Consider the following 25,099-nt stretch of genomic DNA (forward strand, 5'->3'; position numbering starts at 1 on the left):
AGCATGCACACTGTACAGCATTCTTTCACAAGTGCAGTACTGTACATCAAAGACTTAGATTTATTGTTACATCGTTGAACGCATTTCATTGCATTACCAGGAAGGGACAGAGAACATATCTTGAGTTGGGTAATGAAATTAAATGTTTCTCTGTCATGTGAAGTGCACATACAGTAACACAATTATGTTAAACCTTAACATTACATTACTATAGTTAAATTATTACTCAGTATGGCCTCTTTGTTAAGGTAGACACTTATACAGTTTTCTGTTATGCCATTTCATGTTTGTACTGTATGTTCATTGTAGCTATAGGCCTTGTGTCCCAAAATACTGTTTGTCTTCCGTAGCAACATTTAAGTGCTTAATTTGGCCATAAAAATAATGCAGGCTCTGTTACAGGCTCCACTAACAAGATTTTCTAGAAGCCCAACTTGTCCCAGCATGTTATCTTCTAGAGCTCTGAATAATTATAATAGAACATTATAAATTATTATAACTAACCCTAACTAATAACTTGTATAATGAATATACAACATATAACAACAAATACAATATCATCTCTAATATTATAACTAATAGTATTCTATAATATAAATATAATATATCACATATTGTTTTTCTAGTATAGTAAATTGAATCAATGGGAAGAGGGAATTCTGCATGCTTATAGGCCTATAAATGAAGATCTTGGTCTTATCCAACCCATACACTCTTACTTACCCTAGATGTGAAATGACGTCCTCCAAATCTATCAACATTTTCAAATTGATAATGTACTGCCTCTCAGCAGAATGGTTAACTCACCCCTGCATGAAATCATATGGCTGAAGACACACTGTTCCCCTATTTAAAATACTGTAGATGTTCTAGTCCTATATTCCGCTGGGTTAGGGTTATGGATGGTCAGAGAATTATGGCCATTTCAAGTGTTTAACACTGCAGTAAGACTGCCCTCGTGCCACATATGTGTGCAATTTAGGTTTTTGTGTGTGACTATTCTCATGCCAGAACCTTGAACAGTGTTTGTGTCAAGTTTGGTGTGGATTGGAGCACTGGTGCGCCTGGGGGCCCTTGGTGGGGCCCTGGGGGCCAGGTGTGGCCCCTGGTGTGACTGTTGTCATGGCAGAGCTTGAAGTTTTCAGTTGGCCGGTACGAGCCAACTCCCTCATGTCTCCCTCATGTCAGATCATAACATTCCTCAGTGAAAGTCACTAATTTATGAACCCTGTGCGATTTCCAGGATCCTGTCTTATCAAAGACCCAGTGAATCCAGTCCAGTTCCAGTAGAGGTTTTGTCTCCTCATCAGGTACCAGTTTCCATCCTGTATCAGAGTAACCATGCTTGGGCAGATGACATGTTCCTTCTCATCTGCCTGAAGCCTGATTTATACTTTGTCGCATGTTGGTGTTGTGTGCTGAAAATTGGCAATCTAGAAGCTCACAAAGCTTGTCAATGGGCTGTTTTTGACGTGCAAAATCATAAGATGGAGCATTAATTAGGCATTATTACACAAAGGACAAAGAGAGCAGTGAGGGAAACAAACACGCACACACACACGCACGCACGCACGCACACGCACACGCACACACGCACACGCACACGCACACGCACACGCACACACACACACTTATAAACACATTCACACAGGCATATCCCAAGACCATAGTCAGGGCATAATCATGTGAGCAGTTCCATCCATTGGCTGTGTTTAGCCCCCTGGCTCTGATCAAAACCTACGTAAATACCATGCTATGAGTGTGTGGATGGTGTTTTTCAAATGGATTTTTAAAAGCTGCACTGTGCAATATGCATGATAGCCATATAAGGCCTGAAAATAATATGTGACGTATGGTTTCAACTCTATCAACCAATATGTGCTCGCGGGCTCCCCTCACTGATTACCTATCAGATTTGGGAGAAACCCCATTGCAACTCTCTTGCTCTTCCAAATCTGCTCAGCCCCTCCCATACCCATGCTTCTCACAAGCACTATATGGTGGATTTCCCAGAGCTAACCCTTGATTACTTGGTTGTGCACCATATTGTGCACTGAAAATAGCAGATAGGGGGAGATCTTGGGGAGTCAGGGGGAGTTTCTACAGGATACGGGAATGTGTCTAGTTTTGGAACACAGCAGATTAGTAATTTCACTTGTTTGTCAATAGGGGCCACATTTCACTCAATGCAAGTGATGAACCACTGCCACAGTCCTACAGTTTTCAGAGAGAATGAAGCATTATGAAACAAAGGCCATGAAGGGGTGGGTTGCATGTGACTCTGGTTCTGGGCGCAGGATATTATTGACAATACGCCGGGGATCGAACAATAGAATATAAGGAAGTCAACATGCTATAAACATCCGGTCAGTTCATGCGCACGATTAGGAATTATGGACAGGGGGACGACATTTTCCAAATTGGGCCCCTCATCCACACCCTCTTCAGCGCCACCACCACCCACCCTGAGCTCTAATGCCAACACAGGCTTTATCAAATGATAACAGACATTGGGTCAGCAAAGCTCGTAGGCTTATCAAATATCCTAGCCATCCCAAACACAGACTCTTTCAGATGCTACCAAGTGGCAAGAAGCGTTGTAGGAAATTTATGAACAAACAAGTCAGGAAGAAGATAAATAAACCTGGGAAACTCTGGGAACCCCCCCCCCACACACACGCACGCACGCACGCACGCACGCACACACACACACACACACACACACACACACACACACACACACACACACACACACACACACACACACACACACACACAGAGACACCCCCCACCCAGGCTACCCCCCACCCCTACCCTGCCCCTAACTGCCAGTCTGGAGTCAGAGGCATTCTGTCTGCTAAAACCTAAACAATGCCAAGGAAGCTAACACTGGCACAGACAGATTATTATAGTTTAGGAGTAAGAACCTTGCACACAGCACCTTCAAGCACCTGTAGTGCTATGACGATGCACAAACGGTTTTAATACTGCTGCTATTCTTTGATTCTTTTTATTTTTATTATTTCCTTGTTAATATGTTAATTGAGTTTTATCTTGTGTTTGGTGTTTCTTCCAACACTGATCGCTCTGAACCCACTTGTATGTAAGACTACATTGTTCCTCAGTTGTGTGCTCGTAGATCTGCTAGTTTGGCTATTTCTGAAATGTTTTGAAATATTTGGAACATTTTAGAAAATGTAAAAGAATATAAATAGAGAAGCTTGTTGGAGAGTGTTAATGACATGGTGTGTGTAGAGTAACACGGTCTAGCAGTTCAGTATCTGCACATGGGTCACAACAGCAGCAGGAAATGGGTTTCCGCAGTTGTCTTAATGTTGGGCTGCTTCCTGTAATGTCTCTGATCTCTCTGTCGCCTCCCTGTCCAGAGGGAGCTCATCCACATCCACGCACAGTCCCACAAATAGTTGCTATCATGAGTGTTGAATTAACTCTGACGCTGTGGGCTTCTGTACACACTGACCTAGTGTTTATACAATATAAAAGTATGTTTTAAAAGTTAAATTCATGTATTTCTGGGCAGAGCACAAAAGAATACATTAATTATATATTTTATCCAACACACTGGCGTCCCTATTTTGAGGATGTCATGAAAGGCAAACATATTTGAGCAACGTTACTGCATCTATTGTATAACTTGGAAAGGAACTGAGAGAAAGCAAACATTGCAACATGGTGTCTATGACAATTTTTGGTGTCTATGACAATTTTCACAAAAAGTGTGTGTGTGTGTGTGTGTGTGTGTGTGCGCGTGTGCGCGCGTGCGTGCGTGCGTGCGTGCGTGCGTGCGTGCGTGCGTGTACAACAAAGTTCCACATAGTCATAACACCTGGGAAGACACAGCAACCTGGAGAAAACATGAAGATGCCACACTTTATGATAATGACCTCTGCCATGCTGCAGAAGACAAGCGCAGACCCAAAAAGGACACAGCCTCCATTAAAAAGGTCCAAAATATGTGGCTCTGGGATCCGCTTTTGCCCACCTCATACCCGAGTCGACCCAGAACTCCGCCAATGATGGTGTGTGTGTGTGTGTGTGTGTGTGTGTGTGTGTGTGTGTGTGTGTGTGTATGTATGTGTGTGTTATGGGGTGGGGGGGTAATATGATCCGTATATGTTTCCTTTTGCCAGTTTGCTTCTGGAAAATAATGCTCTAGTTTCTAGTTAATGGGAGTGTCTTTTTTTTTTTTTTACTTCCTGATGTTCAGGAAATAACTGGACTTCAGTGGTATCAAGGGAGCAAGGGTCTCAAATCCATGTTTTACTTGAGGGAGAATGAGGATGGAAATAACAGATTTAGTCCGCAACAGGACAGTGGAGTTTTAAGGACAATAGGGAATGCCTGTGGGAATATCTGCAACACCAGGACTATAGCTAGAGGGCAACTCCCACTCAAGGCTGATCTTGTTTGACAAGGTAAATAAAGCCAACAGCTCACATTCACTTTTGTATGGATGTGTGTCAGGTTTTTTTCCAATGAAAGAACCATTGCTCCGTTATATCTGGGAGAAAATCTCTTCATGGGACATTTGATTTGGGTCACATTTGGTTCAGATTTGGTTAATAATTGGGCCTTTAAACCAAGTAGCCCATCCTCTCTTAATTGCATGGATGACATTGTCTTCAGACCTAACTTACAAGGTTAGACATTAACAATAAATAGTTAAACTTTAGTCAAAGTTTTATTGGTTTATTGAGGACCAAATGATGGACATGGATGATGGGGGTGAGGACACTGCAGGTCAACATTGAATGGTGCCTATGTCTGCACATCAATTTGAACCATGGACCCATTCCACAGTTTAATTACAGTCTTATCCTGGCTACAATTAAAACATAAATAAAGTTGCAGCAACTGAGGAAGGCAGAGACCATGTTGTTTTAAAGAATGAAAAAAAAAGGGAGATGAACATTTTTCCAATCCTGAGGGCAGATCTTGGATCATATATTTCATTGGAGTCGCATTGGTTTTTAGACTTGTATAAGCTACACTGTTAAATACCCAATACCAGAATCTATATATGGTTTCATGACCTGATCAGTGAGTCCCCGGTTCCATGCGGCCACTGACCACTTGTTGCTTCATGCCATTCCTCCACTTTCCATATTTCTTGTCTCAATGTCATTAACAGTGGTGGGGAAAAAAAGTATCAATACTGTAACATAGAAATACTCTGTAATACAAGTAAAGGTATTCAAAATTGACTTGAGTAAAAGTACAAAAGTATTGGTATCAAAATGTAGGCCTACTTGAAGTAGGCTACCAAAAGTACTCATTATGCAGCATGTCCCATTTCACAAGTTTTCACGTTTTCAAACAAATATTTTGAAAATAGTAGATCTACATGCTACATTGTGAGCTTGTAGATCTGCTATTTTCAAATGGCCCAAATGTATATAGGGTTTAAACTTTAATGTATGTTTTGTAATAATAATCAAAATATATAAAGTAACTAAAGTTTTCAAATAATTATAGTGTAGTAAAAGTAAAACATTTGCCTTTGAGATGCAGTGGAGTAGAACTAAAAGTACTGAAAATGGGAAATACTCCAGTAAAGTAAAAAATACCTCAAAATTGTACAGTAGGCTACTTGAGTAAATGCACTTATTACTTTACACCACTGCTTTCCATATCTCTTGTCTCACTCAACCATCAATGTCATTAATAAAAGGCTTAATTGAATGTCACGTTAAATTGCCTAATATATCTAACCCATAAGGTCAGATGGTTCGACTACGATAGAGACGATTTTCGATGTAAACTGACAGGACTGTCTAGTGTCTAGTTTGACGTGACATTTCTCCAGTACATTCCCAGAGAGGGAACAGGGACACGTCGGGGCGGAGCAGCAAAAACACATAAATCCATCATAACAACTCAACCACCGTGCGATCAGCACAGCGTCTCTGAACGGCAGCACTGGATCACTGGATCACTGGATCCAGCGGTCAACTTCAACCTCAGGACTGATCTGTAGATGGGACTCGACTTATGACAACCCGATCTGTCACAACCCGGTCTATGACAAACCGATCCTAGGAGGAAAAGTCAACGAAAGGAAGGAAAAGTGCACACACACAATGAAGGAGACGGAGAGAGACGGCGAGGGAGGAGGAGGAGGAGGTGGAGGAAAACTAGGGACGAAGAAATCAGAGAAGGACCAGGTATGACGAAACAATAACAAACTTTGTCATGTGTATTGTAAATAAACACTGCAAACACCTGCGACCTAGTAAACTCCTAATAGGCTACACTGCCTACCCTACATCAATTGAGTTTGTGGTGGAATGGGGGTATATGTGTTCTAGTCACTTGATCGAACGCAATCGACAGTTTCATAACGTGTTTTATTTTCTTTTTGTACTTCTGGTGTTTTGATTGAACACGTTATTAGCAGTTTGCGAAAAAAAGCACAGGAAAGTACAGTTCAATACAAGGTCTGCTAAAGGGATTTTAAACCCAAGAAAGTCTATGGCTTGTTTCCATTGGGGTCCTCAATTCATCGAGATATTAATGACAGACAAATATACACTACTATGCAAAACATAATATAAACACTTTGACTTTTACAGGGGCCAGTTTCGAATTGCAGCCACCTGTAAGTGCTGTACATATATTTGATATGTGTTTCATATTGTCTGGTGGTGACCAGACTGAAGATAAACTGGATATGAAAGTAGCCTCTACTGTGACCATTGACCAATGCGTTGTGCACATCTGTTGTGACAACAACAGGTAGTAGTAGACTGTAGTTATCAGCCGCAGAGCCACTAATGACTACTTTCCTCTTCCAAAAGCTGTGGGCTCTGCCTGTTGAGACCTGGAAGTTATCTTGTCATTGACAATTAAATGCCTCTGGCTGTCAGAGTGGGAAAACTCGAACACAGCCTCAGGTGACTTGAGAACATGTCTGGGCCAACACATATGCCATTATACTGTACAGGCATTTGCATCTTGTTTAATTTAATATAATGTAATAGTTATTATAGTTCAGAAGTTCATTCATTGTTTTCTGGCAGAATAATACCACTACAGATTGACATAGGCATAGCCTACCAAAATGGAGTAGCCTAACTTCGTTAACATTCAGCTCATATAGCTCATTCCTTAAGGATATTTAAGCACGTGTTCTGAAATCGTTTCCAGAATGACTGACACGCAGTGTTTCACCTGTTGCATTGGTAGAGTTGCTTCTTTTGTGCTTTTATAAAACCAATGAGCGTGTTAAACGCAGTGCGTGTTGCCTGCAGTCATCTTTCACGCATGAGCTCACGGGACAGGGTCAGGTTGGACAGGCATAATCCCCTCAGAAAACACAATCATCCACAGGTCACGAGCCGAACATTATAGAAAACATTCCACAGCACTTCTCTGAGGGACAATGACACAACCTTGCACAGAGTGCTTGCAGATTGATCTGATTGTTAATTAGCTGGCAGGCCCCAAATACATCAATATAGGCCTAAATCAGAGCCACACTATTGGCTTAATATAGCCTTTAATGATTAAGTACAGTGGGGACCATGTAGCCAGACAGTACGGACTGAAACATCTAACATCAGGAAAAATAAATGCTTTCATTTCATTTTCATTTGTATGATGTATAAATGCTATTTGCAGGACTGGCACCATTATTATCATGCCAGTTATCGCTGAGATATTATATGTTACTAAGTTGTTACTACATATTTCCTATCTACGTACCATGACAGAAACAAGACCAGAGTCTAAAAGCCCCACTATAGAGACTGTTGCTCCTTACACCCAACCAGAAAAGTTGGTCCTTGCTGTATGTCAAAAATTGTCTAACCAGAAGTACAGGAAGTACAGTACACCTGTGCTTCCTGTACCTTTGGTTATATACTTTTGTCAGACTTTATTTTGTTCTAGGGTTTTAACTCCTCATGTTAACTTTCTAGGGTTTAACTCCTCATTAGATGGACATACAAACTGGTAAGGAGGTTAGGAAGCACTAGAGAAATAGGTCGTCTACGAGGAGTTTTCAGGTTCGACCCCCGGCTCCTCCTGGCTTTGTGTGGAAGTGTCCAAGGCAAGGCACTGAACCCCTAACCACTCCCGATGAGCAGGTCTGTGCCTTGGATGGTTGCCTCCAGCGTCGGTGTGTGAATGTGTGTGTGGGTTATTGTAATGCACAAGTGCTTTTGCAATAGGCACGATATAGAAATGCAGACCATCTACCAAATGAGTATGGCTCATCCTGCAAATTGCCTATTAGATTTTGAGATATCTTCTGTGCAAGTGGAAATGTTGTCCTAGTGCGATGCCAGTGGTGCTAGAGGAAAAGTCATAGGGTCACCAAAATCAGTAGGGGCCAACCTCTGGGGATTAGGAAGTTGCACAGCACATTTCATTGCAATACAGCTAATAGTTCATGAGATGTTTTGTTTGGGAGTAAAGCGACATAACCATCCTCAGAGCCCTGCTGCTACGGGGCTACATAACATAAGAGAGATGGAAGCACAGTAGTGACAGAAGAGTGATGAGTGTTTATCTTGTTTTAGCCACTAGCCACATTAGCCACCTTTTATGAAGAAAAAGCCTTGTCTAGAGTGCTTTTCTACTGAAAAAGAAAAAAAAGAAAATGCAGTCACGGGATTGACTGAAACAGACTTCAATATTGATAACAACGTTTTAAACTAGGTGTAGATGTGAAATGAATCAAGATTGAGCAACTGCATGGCAGAGCATATTTATCAGCTATATGTATGAATCTTTTATAGACAAGCTGTCAGGTTGACACCGACTGTTTCCCCTCTTCAGCTGTCTCCTCTCTCCTGCCGGGCAAGGCTGCTGGTTGCTCTGTCTGAAGCAGCAGAGTTTACACTAGATCAAAACTCATCTATTAATGTTGATTAGGTGATATATTCATAAGTCTGCGTCTGCCTTTACGAATATACAGCTCCATGCTGATTATACTGAATATGATGTCATTATATTAGACAATATACAAGGTTTAATATACAGTTTTTTGTTAGGCAGAAGAGGATGAGGGACATTTGGTAGTGGGATGTGGGTGGCTCAGTGGCCGATTGCGGGGCATACTGTAGAGAGCAGCTTGGACGAGCAGCTCTGCATTTGTGTACAAATGCCTTGTCTTGATTGGACAGCTGATAAAAAGCAGTCCATGTCATAAGTGCATTTCTCAAAAAGTTAAAGTTAAAAACACTCTGCCATAAAAAGTGCTCTGACCGGCCCCTTTTAAAGATGGCCGCTATGCGCTTGCCTTTTAGTAATTTCTCATAGGGATTAATGTAAAAAGGCTGTGCCTATAATGTGAACTACCTATAGCCTATCCTGACTTCACCTTTCTCTTCTCTCACTGTGTTTCGCACAGCCTCTTGACTGGGCAGTGAAACCGTTTGAGTGGAGCACTTCAATATTTGCTTTGGCAAATGACTATAAAGATAACATACTGTACACATGTCACACACAGACAAGCATGTCTGCACATATGCACACGTGCACATATGCACACATGCACGCTCATCCAAGACTAAGTGCCTCTTTACTGCACTTGCAGTTAACTCATCTGTACTTTATGAACATGGAATACCGCAGCAGCTTTGATGTTTCAGTTTGTCTATTGAATTGTAGTTTGTGAACTATGCACATAATGAATAGCTCTTGTGGTTGCAACCAGCGAGAACGAAAGGATCAGGATCCCAAAGCCTCCCAGTTAAATGTCAATATGCATTCAATTGCATTCATGCATTGTAAATCGCAAGACAAGTTAGACCGGTAACCTCCATTCATTGTACCAGAAGATTATCTTACACCCTGATTTTACTGATGCAACATGGAAACCCTGGAAAATAATGAAGGCCTAAGGACAGAGTGCGGTTAAATCCAGGTCCACATGATGCATAACCACACACACACACACACACACACACACACACACACACACACACACACACACACACACACACACACACACACACACACACACACACACACACACACACACACACACACATCTAGAAGAACCCTCCCTCATGTCTCAACTTGAATCCGTGTCACTGCATTCCTGACATTCCGCTCCAGAGTTCTGTTTCTCCCTCTTTCATCTGTACTGCCCACATCCTTATTGGATCCACATGGCAGTTTGCTTTCTTCACTCACTCACGCAAACACCAGCTGATCCTCGCTTCCCTCACCAATCTCATCATTCCCTATACACACCCACAAATGCTCAAACAAAACGTGTCAAAAGCCACTGTTGTCATTCAGTTGTATTTATAGAATACACAATACTGTGGACATAATGATTCACCTCTGGCTGGGAGGACACGATGAGGAAATCCCAGTAGCTTAATGTGTTGACACACCATAAATATTTACCTTGCTTTCTGCTCTGCCAGTCTTGTGCAAATCTTGCACCTTCTCACTGTACCAATTAATTCGACACAATGGACTCAACGGAGAGTCAGTTTTGTCATATTTTTGTTTTAGTTTGTTTTATGAATAGGAAGATAATCAGAAGAAATGTTGTTGGGAACTTTTATTTCCAGTACATCTCATTCCTTCTTCTGGCCAGACATATTTCCTCCATTGCAGCAGCAAGTACAGCCTGTAGAGGTTACAGTATGCTGCGGAAAATCAGACTTTTATGATGACTCTGTCTTCCCATTTACTGCAAAAAACCCATTGAGTTTTAGTAGAGTTTTAGAAGAGTGGAATGATGATGAAGTGAAGGGATATGTCAGGGAATAAGTGTTCTGTGGCTACATAAGTAATGCAGCATATGTATCAACTTTGACTAATGCTCTCAAATTTTCTTTAACTTTTACTTAACCAGGGAAGGGTTGTCCACACACACATGTATGCTCATTTTCATGTTATGGCATAAATACATACAGTATGTACATTCACACCTGGTATCTGCCCACGATTTTGTACTATTGGCTACCCTGGAGCAGATGTGTTTTTAGGGTTAGGTTTAGGTCCCAGAATTCCAAGCTATATAGCCCAAAGCTAAACTGATTGGTAGAAAATGTTTTCATTTCCGCCAATTGAAAGTAATGGCTATAGTTCCTTGTCCACACTGCCTGCTATTTGCCTCTCTTTTCAGCCCTCTGGATAATCGTAGCGGACCAGCCAAGCTCAATGAGAAAATATCTCTAAATGCTTTGCTCCCTTATGACATTTATACATTCTTTCACTTTGTACAGAGCTGGATCCCAAAGATCATCAAAAAGAGAGTGTGCACCACCTTCGTCGAGGACTCCTTCAGGTAGGCTCTCCATCTTAATCTCATTACACTGTAAAATCCTGAGTGTTCATTTATCACAGAGTGTACAGGTTCAGGACTATTGACATACAAATATTTAAGAATGATCTCTGTGTGTAGGACCCCTATGATATATATAATGTTTGTTTCTATGTGTATCTGACCATTGGGCTACTGTACCTTAACCTCTCTCAGTAATGGAGCGCTGTGCCAGTGTGGCGGCCCGCGGCAGAACCATGACTCCATTGCTACGGGGGACTTTTTTGGGGCAGCCATTGTCAGCCAGTGGGACAGTGCCCAGCATTCATCAGAGTACCCCACAGACGCCTTTGGAGAGCTGGAGTTTGCCGGGGCCGGACGCAGACACAGCCATGTGGGTAGCATGACTGCAAACACACTGACACACTGATACACAACTGGGTTAGATGGGATTTTTAGATGGGCTTTAAGTGGGGGTGGGAGAATCCATTCCTCTGCTTAACCCCAACATCCATATTTTGGGGGGGAAATTAGCAAAAAATAGCCGATCTACAAGCTCATAACACGTCACAACGTGGCGCGTTGGGAACTTGTTCACCTATTTTTGCCAAGTGTTTGCCTACTGTCACATGCCCAGAAAAGGGACACTGGGTTTCACGTGGTTAAATTATGCTCCGGATTGAAGCTTTAACATATGTTCCTCCTATTTTGTTGACCTTCATGGAAGTGTTACCCAGCTAATGCCATCACTCAACCACTAAGCCAGTGTTAGAGAGATATAAATAACGACCACCCCGCCCCCCAAAAATTCAGAAACTTTGCATTGCCACTATTTAGTATTAGAAACTCTGTCAGTCTACCCCACTCATAATCATATTCATATTTTTTATATCACCACATGATTCTGATGCCTTGCCCTATGTATTGAATAAGAACAGAGTCTCATTTAATTCAATGTTAGTCTACCTTCTGTGGCATCAATATGGGGAAAGTTCACTAACATTATGCTACAATATAAATGTATAGAGCTTATTGGGTTGTGTTGGAGAGAATCCAGATCCATGTTGCATAATCCACTCCAGTGTTTCCGCGGGTCCTAGGAGTTTTCACTTGCCTGCAGCTGCTGGAACTATTCATTGCTTGCAAGTGTTCTGTTTTTTTTTGTTGGAGAATCTAGTAGGAGCAGGTCTGTGACTTCAAGAACCCAGTAAGTGCTCTCACTTCATAAAGATACTTGTTAGCATATTGTGCTTTATATATTTAGCCACAACACTGCTAAAGTAACTTTTGAGGGCATACTGTATCTCTCTCTCTCTCTGTCTCTCTCTCTCTCTCTCTCTCTCTCTCTCTTCCTCTCTCTCTCTCTCTCTCTCTCTCTCTCTGTGAACTGTGAACCTTCACAGTTGGTGGCTGTAAGCGTAAGAATGCATACAATGTACATGTAAAGTATATGTTATGTAGAATCAGAATGTTGTTTTCACTTTAAACGCTAGGCTAGGTAGACACTAACTTCCTGGTACAACATGTTGCTATGGAGATAGCACAACGGCAGCCGTGGAGGCTCAAACTACTTGCCTAGCAGACAGTGTGTTGTTGTCAATATGCCAGTGACCCCAGAGGACATTAAGAAATACATTGTATTACTGTAGACAGTGTTTGTTGTGATTTCTGATACAGTTAACTCACAGGAAAAACACCCAAAATGTGACACAAATGATATTCCTTTCTTTGCAGAACTACACATTTTGCAAAGTCTCGCTGTTGAGTGGAAGCTATCCAAAGTCAGCCTGATTGAGGCTATTTCAAGTTCGAATCCAGAGGCAAACAGAATATTATACCCCTTTCCTGGATTCTTTACTACGGAAGGATGTCTTATGTCAACAGACTGTGTAGACAGCAGAGAGAGATCACTGACGCTGATAAGAAAAGATTGACCACGGTGTTCGGCCTGTGCGATGTGGACAAGGATGGGTACTTGAGCAGGGAGGACCTGAAGATGGCTGTCATAATGTTGTTCGGTTATAAACCTTCAAAGTCAGAAACCAACCTGCTCATTGGGCCGGATTCCCAGTTCCAGGGAGTCGCTCTGGAGAGATTTGTGACGCTTATGGCGGGAAAACTGTCCGAAGAGGACCCCTACCTGACGACCAGGCAGATCTTCAATGCCTTCGACACGCACCAGCGGGGCTTCCTCAGGGTGGAGGACTTCCAGGCGGCCTTCTGCAGGGTGGCCCCTCGTCTACCCGAGAGGACCGCTGTGGAGGCGTTCCGTCAGGCTGACCATGACTCAGATGGTCATCTCAGCTTCAAAGACTTTGAGGCCGTAGTTAACTATGGACAAGCAAACATCTGAAACAGGAAAATCATCCTGGACCTGAAAAATCATTGTTGTTGTATTGTTTTAATGTGGTATCATTTGTCATGATTTCCCATGTTTATCCTTTTAGTTTTTCATTAAACAAACATTCAAACGAGTTGAAAGAGTCTTGAAGATGTGTGATGGAATAATTACATTTGGTTTTGCATTTTATTGTACTAGTGTGGTTGTATGTTTGTTTTGATTAAAAGTACTATCAGTGTAGAAATTTGAACACTAATTGTGTTGAACAGCTTCAGCAAACATGCAAATGTCAACCTCAGTGCTTGGCAGATCACTACAGTCCCATGTATTTAAAGTGTTTCTTAAGTACATAGAACTCGCAGGAGACACGTTACAGTTTTCAAACTGATTATCTCAATGCAAATGAGTCACACAGATAAAAGGTAAAGTAGGAAGCATTTCCCTCTGTTTAATACAAACGTCCTTTGACTTCATCAGGAAAATGGCTCATTTATTCAACAGAGCCTTTTTTCTTTTAGAGTTCATTATTAGTATTACTAGTACTACACTAATATACAGTAATGGCATCAAGTGAAGTATTGTTGGAGGAACCTTGTACGGTATATCATTTTTTATGTGAAAAGTTTTATTTAAGTTTATATTTGATCACTTCTACTCACTAGTTAGTTCTTATCTAATAAATGTTTATTGTTTTATAATATTATTATGGGCAAAACAAAATCAACTATTTGAGTAGGGGTGACTATCAAATTGCATGAGTACTTTAACATTTATGAAATGTCACAATATAAGATTTAGCAATGCGCCAAATATTTTCCTAATTAAAACCAGCCAAATGAAGTAATGGCTTGTTTACAGCGCTCCAGTCCCAGTGGTAATGGCTAACATATGCAGAGAGAGGCCACTAGTGCAGGGGTCTTCAACAGGGGGTCCGGGACCCCTAGGGGGTCCTCAGAGTTACTACAGGGGGTCCGCCAAATCTTTGTGTGATAGGATTTTTTTTTTACATTAACCACTTGAACCCTAGCATTCCTTTTCTGAGGTGAACCTAAGCCAAAAATAGCAGATCTACAAGCTCACAACACCCCGCGCTGCGAGGCGTTGTGAGCTTGTAGATCGGCAATTTTTTGGCAAAGAGGTGTTTGGTGTAGAGGGGAAAAAGAGCAGACCAAGTAAACTAAAAAAGTTAAATCTGAAACACAATTTTATACAATATAGAGGGGGTCCCTGCTTCATCTCTCTCTCAGCTAGGGGGTCCTTGGCCTGAATACGTTGAAGACCCCTGCACTAGTGAAATGCTTCATAATAGTTTTGTTAATCATTCTTGTACTCTCTCTCTCTCCTCCCGCAGTTTTTGCGTCTGTCATGTGACACGCAGCCTCAGATGGTGTACACGCTCATGACGGCCCACTGGGGCATCCCCCCGCCCAACCTGGTGGTGTCGGTGGTGGGCGGAGAAGGTCACGAGAAGGTGAAAACCTGGGTGAGGGAGGTGCTGAGGAACGGACTGGTCAGGGCCGCACAGAGCACAGGTGAGTAACCATTGCTTGGCTTGCGTTAACTTTCATTCATTCCGGGAACGCATCTCTGTCCGTTTATATGTCTTTGGCTATTCAAAAGTAGCAGATATACAAGCTCATAGCAAGGCACCGAGTGCAGCGCTGTGAGCTTGTAGATCTGCGATTTTTGAAAAATTGTGAATGTGTGCAAATCTTTCAATATATATATTTAAAGTGAACATTTGTAACTCAAGTCGTTGCTTCTTGGGGGTCACTGGAACTAAATATTTTGAGATGGGGGTCCACGGCCAAATACATATCATTTTGGGGGTCCTTGACATAAAAAAGGAGAACCACTGATATTATAACAAAATATCAAAAAAACTGTTAGGATTTAGAAGACATTTGTAGAATCGGCCTCAGGTCTTAGGGTTAAGGTCCATGATAGTCATTTATGAACGGATGTTGCAATGGTAATGTTTTCTAACTCGGCTTTGTTGGATCCAAATTATGGATAGAGCCCTGTCGGAGCATATGATGGAGCTGATAAGGGTTGTAAATCCAGCTCTATGTTGATTAAAACTAGTTCTAGCTAAACAATTAGTTCTCAAGTTAAAAAGTTGACATTGTATTAAGAGGGAGAATCAATACATGTGGCACCGTACAGCAAAATATCTCTCTGCCTAAACAGTCAATGATCACAATAGTTATACACAAAGGAAGTTGTTATCAGCTCTGACGATGACAGCTGGCCATGAGGAGCCTGCTCGTAGGTTGAGAGAGAAGATGGCAAGGTGTGACAGTTTATCTTGGACAAACAGCGTCCAAATATCTCAAACAACACGTTGACCTCGGCTCTGACCGGCGTCGCTGGAGGTGTTGTTACTTTGTCATAGATGGTCAAGTTACAGTACATCCAATGAGCTGTTATTGTATTCCTCCAGAGATAATCAGTGACCTCGGAGGGCATGTGCTCTGTACAGCTCAAAACACATGCCGTCTCTAGAGGAAAGGGGAGAACTAATACTAGGATTAGTTCCGTACAACCTTGAACTTAATAAAATCATAGAATTGGTAGGCAAACTTGAGTTATGCCAAGACGGCACACTAAAATAGGATATGATGGCAGATTTAGACATATCAATATTATACACAAAATACATAGTTTATTAGACCTAACAGCATATACTAACCCGGTTCTGACTCATAACAGACTGAGGAACACCACATTTGACAGTGCAAAAAAAAAATCATTTATTGCGATTCATGCTGTGATGTTTATATTGTCATAAATGCATATACATGACCACATAGTCGTACATATCTGTCAAAAGGGTAAAACACAAAAAAGAGCTTATTATCATTGTGGTCCTTACTGTAGATCATCGTATAAAAACACATTGATGTGATGAACTGACTACATTAGCTGCAAAGAATGCTATATATATATATATATATATATATATATATATATATATGTATATAACAGTGCAGAGTTAAGTAAGTAAGTAGGTCGGAGATGTTTACTGTCGGTATCAGCAGAGAATGCGGGAGTCTATCCCTGTTACAATGCAATAGACCCCTGGGAGATGGAATGCTGAGGTGGAGCGCCACACCTACCATCAGCTCCCTGGACTTACCGCACGGCTTGCCGCACACAAGTCGTGCTACTCATACTCTGAGTTGGCGGTGCCCGGGATCGAACCCATGTGTGGTCCAAAGGCGAGAGCTCTACCGACTGAGCAGAGTTAGAATACATACTAATTAACCGTGAGTGGTGGTATGTAATTGTAGATTGATTCATCTGACTTCTGTTGATCCATATGCAGTAGATGCAGTAGGCTAAAGGCTGTGACACACACACACACACACACACACACACACACACACACACACACACACACACACACACACACACACACACACACACACACACACACACACACACACACACACACACACACACCAGGCCGAAGCCAGGCTGTCTGTTCGCCTGGCCGTCTTGCCATTGATGATGGTCTATGGCTGAAAATCATTAAAGGTGTGTAGTGTACTGTGCCATCGGTGGTATTGAGGCATCTGCGTGGGTCGGTCACCTGCTTTGCATGTAGAATCGGTGGTGGAACGCAAAGAGAAAGTGGACGGAGAGGGGGGTGGAGGGGATTCAGCTCTCTGGCATTTGACCAGTGCGAACCGGAACAGAACCGGAACAGTGCGTGCGTGCGTGCGTGCGTGCGTGCGTGCGTGCGTGCGCGCGCGCGTGCGTGTGTAAGAGAGAGGGGGAGAGAGAGAGAGACTTCACAGACACTCACTTCTAGCAAAAGAACATCACGATTGACAGACATTCTTTTGTTCTGGGATTTTTAATGATATTCATTCATGTATTCTCCCATTATGGCAGATTTATTTCCTCTCACGGAGGCACAGAACAGCGCCATGGACTGATTGTCAGCTGTAATCTGTGTGCAGTGTGTGCAGGAGCAACTTTTAACACCTTTTATGTATCCCAATCTGATCTCCCAACGCTGACTGTAGTGAGGTAGCTTGGTCTGTCAGGGCCATTAAACCATGGATAGGATGATGAATAAACCCTGGGCTGTCATCAGTGGGGGTGACAGACAATGGGGTACATCAATATAAGGAAGTAAACTGGTGTGCATTTTCATATGATCTGAAGATGATCCACAGCGGATGGAAAGGTTGTCAGCTAATAAAGAAGTACTTTTTACCTGCTTTGGTGTGCGGGCTCTACCTTTTTTAGCCGAAGCCTCTTTATCCCAGCAGCCACTAGTCGATGTGCGTTAGCTAAGTTCCCTTTGCTGTCATTGATATGCATTTTTCTCAAAGGGAAGTGTGTCACTTCTGTGGGACACCATCACTATTGCCATACTTTACTAATATGCGTGTGTGTGTGTGTGCGTGTGCGTGTGCGTGTGCGTGTGCGTGTGCGTGTGCGTGTGCGTGCGTGCGTGCGTGCGTGCGTGTGTGCGTGTGTGTGTGTAGTGTAGTGTTGTTGAGTCTGAGGTAAGCTTGTGTTTGTTGTGTGTACATGTTCGTAGTGTGTGGAGAGAGTGCTTGGAAGTTTGCCTTGGGGATGTAAACTTCCTGTGTGTGTGTGTGTGTGTGTGTGTGTGTGTGTGTGTGTGTGTGTGTGTGTGTGTGTGTGTGTGTGTGTGTGTGTGTGTGTGTGTGTGTGTGTGTGTGTGTGTGTGTGTGTGTGTGCGTGCGTGTGCGCTTGCGTGTGTGTGTGTCTGTGTTTTGAGTTGAGCTGTTCACCATGTGTTTACACTTATACTGTTTATATCACTCCTCCCATTCTCCTTGAAAATCTCTCCCAACTAATTTACTTTTCTCCCTCTTCTCTTTCTGCCACTTTCTCATAAGGCAAGGCAAGTTTATATTGTTTGTATTGCACATTTTCATTGATTTCAATCACAGTTCAAAACACTTTAAACAAAACATTCAGAGTAGAAGAATCACATTATAAAAGCAAATGGTTAAATAGTAAATAGTTATTAAAGAGTAAAGGCAATAGAAAATCTAAATAACAGAAATGTAAGAGAATAAATATCAAATATCATTACTCTTCTTTCCCACCGCTGTTACTGTGTCTCCATGTACTGTTAGTTACTGTACAGTACCTCCATACTGGTACTGTGCCTTAATACTGTACCTTCTAGAGCAGGGGTGGGCAGCATGGTTTTCCAGAGGGCCATACTTACTTCGATGAAGTGAGAGAAGATTTAATTGAATTTAATTGAATTTAAATTTGAAACACCTACTGTAGTGCTGAATTATGTTAAAACTGCATTGAGTTTGGCAGACATGACAGACTACTTCACAATAGGGTCCTTCTTCACAACACAAGAATTTTCTGTTACAAAATGTTGACTTCTTGTATCACTCTGATGTACTCTGAGGTTACAATTATTACTTACATAAAGCAATATACTTCAATGCATAACATTGCATAATATTATGTTATATGGACTGAAGGCAGACTGTTTCACTGTTACATTTTAAACACTTAACATTTGAGTAGGCCTAAATATGGATGAAATGCGTATGTTGCCCATGTGACTACCTTCATACAGTTACTGTACCTCCATGTGTTTTCTTGCCCTAATTTGCATCTCTCTCCCTCTCAGGGGCATGGATCTTGACTGGGGGTCTGCGGGGGGGGGTGGGCCGCTGTGTGGGCGAGGCGGTGAGGGACCACAGGGCGGCGGCATCTTCCCTCTCCCAGAAGAAGGTCATCGCCATGGGCGTAGCTCCCTGGGGCCTGGTGCACAACCGACAGCAGCTGGTCAACGCACAGGTAGGCAGCAAGCACTGAGCTGTGCATTCACCTTTGGTGGAATTTATATTGTCGTTGTCGGCTGGAAACCTTGTATGTCCAAAACACATAAAAACATAATAAGTTGTAATATGGTGATACAAGGTTTCTGCCTGACCTCAGCGACATGTGTTATCACCTGGCTTTGAACCTCGGGCCTCCCTTGTGAGAAAGCAACAACATGTATGAATATACACATACAAGCATACAGTAGGTACACACAAGTACATAAACACATACAGAGGTATGCATGCATGCTGGCACATGCACGTGTGCATTGTGTGTTATGTCTTCAGGGCACATACACAGTAAAACCCTTAGTGTTCATTTAACTCAGAAGAGTGTACACATGGAACCTGTACGGGTCCATTTGGTTGTACACTTTTCTGAGGGTTTTACTGTGTAAATTATGAATATCACATGGCTTAACTCTCTGATCATTTGACTCATAGTCTGCACAGTACAATACAATCTGATCAAATGCAAAGTAAGTAATCTATTCACTGGCTGGCAACCAATGGTAAATGGTGCATTTATATAAATGGTAAATGGTCATAGAGCGCTTTTATCCAAAGCGCTTTACATAGATTGTGCAATACATTCACACACACACACACCGATGGTGGAGGAAACCATGCAAGGCACCAACCTTCTCATCGGTAGAAATTAGGGGTTCAGTATCTTGCTCAAGGACACTTCGACACTAACTCTGGGGGAGCCCGGGATCGAACTGGGAACCACGCAGTTTCCATCGGCCACTCTACCCCTGGGCCACTGCCCCCCACCAATAATACCCCACCCCGCTTGGATCTCCCCCTAGGCAGATCCATCATGCAAGGACACATCTGTCATCTGAAGGCTACACTGTCAATGCCTGAGAGTTAAATTAACTCTTGAGAGTTACAAATCATAAATCATAACATTACTGTGTGTGTATATATATACCGTATGGCTCAGGCTGCCATACTGTATATAAAATGTGCTGAGCTGTTTAGTGACTCACATCAAATTACATTTCACGTAATTTACATATCATGTTTCAGCAGCAGTAACCATGCAAGAAACCTCTCCTGTATGCACCTAGTAACCTCCCTGCAGAAACTTGTTTATAGAGCACCGAAGTCTGACGTCATTTACACATCCTACCTGGGTCGCGTTTTTTCCCCCCATTCTGAATTCCCATAGATGTGTTTAATATCGCGTCAAATAAGAACCGTGTTCCAAAAATAAACAAATGACCTCGGTGGTTTTACTGTTATGGATATGAAGCATCAACTACGGTGAGAAAACGCGAATGTTACTTCCGCCGGATTAGTCAAAGTTTCAAATATGAGTGACCGACTATCATACAGAGCCACCTCCCTGACAATATCACCGAACAGTTTGTTTATTTTTGGACCACAATTATTATATGAGACGATTCTATGATGACCCAATGTTATTCTCCATAGAGAAATTACTTTACGACCCAGGAGATGGACGAGTGACGTCAGGACTTCTGTACTCTATACACTAGTTTCTATATATTGACATTTGATGTCCTTCCCAAGACCAGGGTCTTAATGTCTCAATGGAAGAGTAGGGAGACCACCTCCAACCGGCTGCCGTGTTAAGTGATTAGATCAATCAATTGTGTTCCGGCTTGGATCAATTGAACTAATGTAGTTACTGTAGTTAAGCTCCTATTTAACACATTTCTTCAAGGTTTTAAAGAAAAAATACCATGACATTGTTTCTACATTATTTTATTTCAATGTCATATTATCCTTAAAATCTTAGTGTTTGACAATTGTTCGGGGCCCCACTTCAATATCCTCATGGCCCACCAGTGGGCCCCAACCCACAGGTTGAGAATCACTGCTCTACCATACAGATCGATAAAAAAAAAGAAAATCATAAACAAAAAGTCCTGTATTGTGTCTTTAACTGATTTCCTCGATAACAATCAGATCTGTGTGTCTGACAACATGTCATAGCCTGTAATCTGTCAGCATGCATGGATTAGCATTAGTATTACTACATTAATTACAGTGAGTGTTGGCAGAAAAAGGTGCCATGTCAGTGGTGTCATACCTAATATTATATTAGACATACACTGACGTGGATAAAGAATTCTATTATATAATTCTTTAATCTGTGGCGATATAAATACTGCATTTAAGACTATGGAATGTGGGTTCAGTTCGTTATCACGCTCCAGACAACGGGGTTGTCAGGAAGGCAAAAGGACAGATTTAGCTCACTTGGTAAAACATCATGTAGACGTGTACATCAGGCACACACGCACGCACGCACGCACGCACGCACGCACGCACGCACGCACGCACGCACGCACGCACGCACGCACGCACGCACGCACACACACACACACACACACACACACACACACACACACACACACACACACACACACACACACACACACACACACACACACACACACACTTTGCATTACACTCTTTCACCCAAACGGTCACAACAAGAAAATATCATAGTTTTCATCAGTTTATTATTTCAAAATATGTAAAAAAAAAAATCTAACATTTTCAGAAATTAAAAAGACATTTAAAACACAAGAGAATTTCATGAATAAAAGAAAAAAGAAATCAAAGACATTCCATAAATTCAAAAAAACCTAAGAGGTAGTGAAAATAGCAGATCTACAAGCTCACAACGTGTCGCATCGCCTCATGTTGTGAGCTTGTAGATCTGCTATTTTCACTAGTTTGGCTCCTGGAGGAGCTAAACAGTTTGGGAACCACTGCTCTACAGTACATCTCTGTTCGGTTAGCTACCTTCTAAATAATGCCCGTCACTGTCTGTGTTCCAGGGGAGTTTCCCAGCGCGCTACTATGTCCAGAACACGTCCCGGGACTCCATGTGTCTGGATAACAACTACCAAGCCTTCCTGCTGGTGGATGATGGCAGCATTGGCCGAAGAGGAGGGGAGACGGCCTTCCGTGCCAGCATGGAGGACTACATCTCCCACCAGCGCACTGGCATCTGGGGTGAGACGGACACACACACACACACACACACACACACACACACACACACACACACACACACACACACACACACACACACACACACACACACACACACACAGTACAGGTCAATGGTACAAACAGACAGTAATGTCAGGTAACCCACTTCCACTATTTTGCTCCATGTGTATTTAACACCAATCTGGGAACCCATCGTCAAATAAAAAGGAAAAACAGCGCCCTCTGCTGTTTTTCACTTGTTCATTTGACTCTGGGCGGAGCTGTACGGAGGACCCATGCTCAGGGAAACCGGGGTTTTGGTCTGCCTTCAGCCTTCCACTTCCGGTGGTGTGACTATGTTTTCATTCCCACAAACAATATTTCTCCACGGAACACTAACACCATTTCTCCAAAGAACATGGATCGTTTTGGTTATAAGCCCACTTGTTTCTATGATGAAAGAGCAAGTTAAAATGTTACTAACTTTCTGTGTTTTTTTCGGCTCAGAGGCCGCTATTGTTAAATGAGTTTCGGTTTGTTTCCAGTGGGGAACGAGCCGCACACATGTAAATCCTGCCCACTACATTTGATTGGGTAAAGCACGGCCTGCTTCCTGATCTGATGGCACGCCCACTTGTAGCCAATGTGCATGGGTTGTGAACACGGCTACTGACAGATTCAAGCGCAGCGCTGAATCTGTTCTTGAGAGATTAATTTAACACAGATGTGACACACAGAGCAGTTCCGTATCCATACTTTACGAATGCCTCATATAGGATGTTCACATCACAACCTCACATTGTCCAAAAGACAACACTGATGATGAACTTACCTGACGTCACACATTTCCCAATAATTCTGAGAGAACTGATAGAGACACAATGGGGTATTTATTTAATATAATTACTCACCCTACGGTTCAACCAGGCAAGAGGCTGATTGACACTAGGGCCTTTGTGCGATGGGGCTTTTTAAAGTAGAACATTTTATACATAGTGTGTAATCACCCGTTAAAAACAGTCCTCTGCTTGCGTGTTCCTATTATCACTGACGCAAGTGCCGTCCATTAAGTGATTATGTACAGTCCAAAATAGTTCTCAAATTACTGTCATGTTCATGTGCAGATACTAGTGGCAGAAGAGCCTTCGATGCTTACTAGTATAAAAAATAAAACAAACCCTGACATGATCATCATGGCCGAGAAGATGATACACAACAGTTGGCCGTGCTAACGTGAGCCGTGTGTGCTGGCGTTTATAACGTTGCCTACGGTGCTTAGCCTTGTGGTTCGCTGTATGTTGCTAAGTGGCAGCATGAGCTGAGCTGTGATTGGTCTATTTCTGTGGGGAAAAATGCCCAATTGCAATCCGCTCCCTTACAGACTCACTGACTGAGGCGCGCGTTCACGTGAAGTCTGCGAGGGCTTGAGGCCGGCCCGTTTGAAATCAATGTCAATGAGGGCTCAAGCAGAGCCCTTTATGCTACCTTTCTGTAAGTGAGCATCGATGCAGACAGCCGAGACGGAATGGAACTTATATATTTATTAGAAATAAGGGACACAAGATAAGAATTTAGAAAAGTAGGGTGCCCGCTGGCCTAGCAGTCCAGGCGCATACCACATAGCCTGGTAATCCAGCTTGACAGCGTGTCGTGGGTTTGACTCCCGATCCAGATGACCTTTGCTGTGTGTCTCCCGCCCCCATCTCTCTCCCCATTTCCTGTCAGCCTACTTTCCTGTCAATAAAGGCAGAAAAAGACCAAAACATTTCTTTAAAAAAAAAAGAAATTAGAAAAGTAAATACAGAATATGGAAATACTATTTAAAATGAATAATATTACAACCCCTAATCTAAACTCAAATTAAAACGAACAGAATAACGTAAATATAATAATAATAATCAATCTAAAATCTCCCCTAATCTAAATCATCTAAAGTGCTGTCCCATTCTTTTTATACTATTTGGAGCCCTTGCAGCCTCTCACCCTCAAGCACGTACCAGCTGACGTCACTTAAGTCAGTGAGGATGCAGGGCTTGAGGGCTAAGTGCAGACATTGGAATTTAGCCAGAGATAGATACAGAGATAGACCAGTCCCCTTCTGCACCATGCTGTAAACTCAATCTCAGGCGAGGTGCAACTTAACTGTTGTGATGATATAAATTGGTTATTGTCTGCCCTCTAGTGGCCAAGGTCAGCATTGTAAATTCACACTGCTCTCAGCTTTCACAAGTCACTGGTACATTTCTTTCTTTCTTTCTTACTTTCTTTCTTTCTTACTTTCTTTTGCCCTTTCTTTCGCCCTTTGTTCTTTGTAAGATATTCCCAAAACTGCAGAGATCACATATTTTTCTTAGGTTTAGTGTGGGCACACATACATTTTCATTCAGTCCATTTTCTACCAACTTGAATTAAGTGATTGCTCAATCAGAAATAGGCAGATCCTATATGTAGCGTGTGTCTATTGCAGGTAACAGACATTCACTAAAATACCCTAACACCCATGATGTGACAATAAAGTTGTGATGAATTTCTGATTCTGATTCTGTAGTGGTCAATGAGGATCGTGTAATCGTGTCACAATTAAGTAATACCAGAAAGATCATCACTTTGCAAGTCTGTTCCTGGCCTGAGTTTAAATGTGTTCTATTTATGGACAGAAATCACATTTATGTGCAACAATTTTAA

The 25,099-nt window shown here is 42.2% G+C and overlaps 2 protein-coding genes across 2 annotated transcripts in view; both read left to right on the forward strand.

The window, feature by feature from the left end:
* Positions 1-4,163: 4,163 nt before the first annotated feature.
* trpm4a (transient receptor potential cation channel, subfamily M, member 4a) overlaps positions 4,164-25,099 on the forward strand; it is a 43,253-nt gene continuing 22,317 nt past the window's right edge. Inside the window, exons 1-7 of the mRNA XM_084072520.1 lie at positions 4,164-4,436; positions 5,839-6,185; positions 11,214-11,275; positions 11,468-11,645; positions 14,944-15,124; positions 19,240-19,409; positions 22,258-22,435. Of these exons, the coding sequence (XP_083928646.1) occupies positions 6,102-6,185; positions 11,214-11,275; positions 11,468-11,645; positions 14,944-15,124; positions 19,240-19,409; positions 22,258-22,435 (853 nt within the window). The 5' untranslated portion in view covers positions 4,164-4,436; positions 5,839-6,101. The remainder of the gene's footprint in view (positions 4,437-5,838; positions 6,186-11,213; positions 11,276-11,467; positions 11,646-14,943; positions 15,125-19,239; positions 19,410-22,257; positions 22,436-25,099) is intronic.
* efcab11 (EF-hand calcium binding domain 11) lies at positions 12,279-14,369 on the forward strand. Its single transcript, XM_084072527.1, has 2 exons — positions 12,279-12,458; positions 12,986-14,369. Exon 2 carries the CDS (start codon positions 13,119-13,121, stop codon positions 13,602-13,604), a length of 486 nt encoding a protein of 161 aa, XP_083928653.1. The 5' UTR covers positions 12,279-12,458; positions 12,986-13,118; the 3' UTR covers positions 13,605-14,369.

This window comes from Gymnoscopelus microlampas (genome assembly GCF_963454915.1).
Source record: "Gymnoscopelus microlampas genome assembly, chromosome: 11".
NCBI lineage: Eukaryota > Metazoa > Chordata > Actinopteri > Myctophiformes > Myctophidae > Gymnoscopelus > Gymnoscopelus microlampas.

Excerpts from the sequence above, each read along its gene's own strand:
- efcab11 (XM_084072527.1), top strand. The coding sequence starts at position 13,119 with ATGTCTTATGTCAACAGACTGTGTAGACAGCAGAGAGAGATCACTGAC.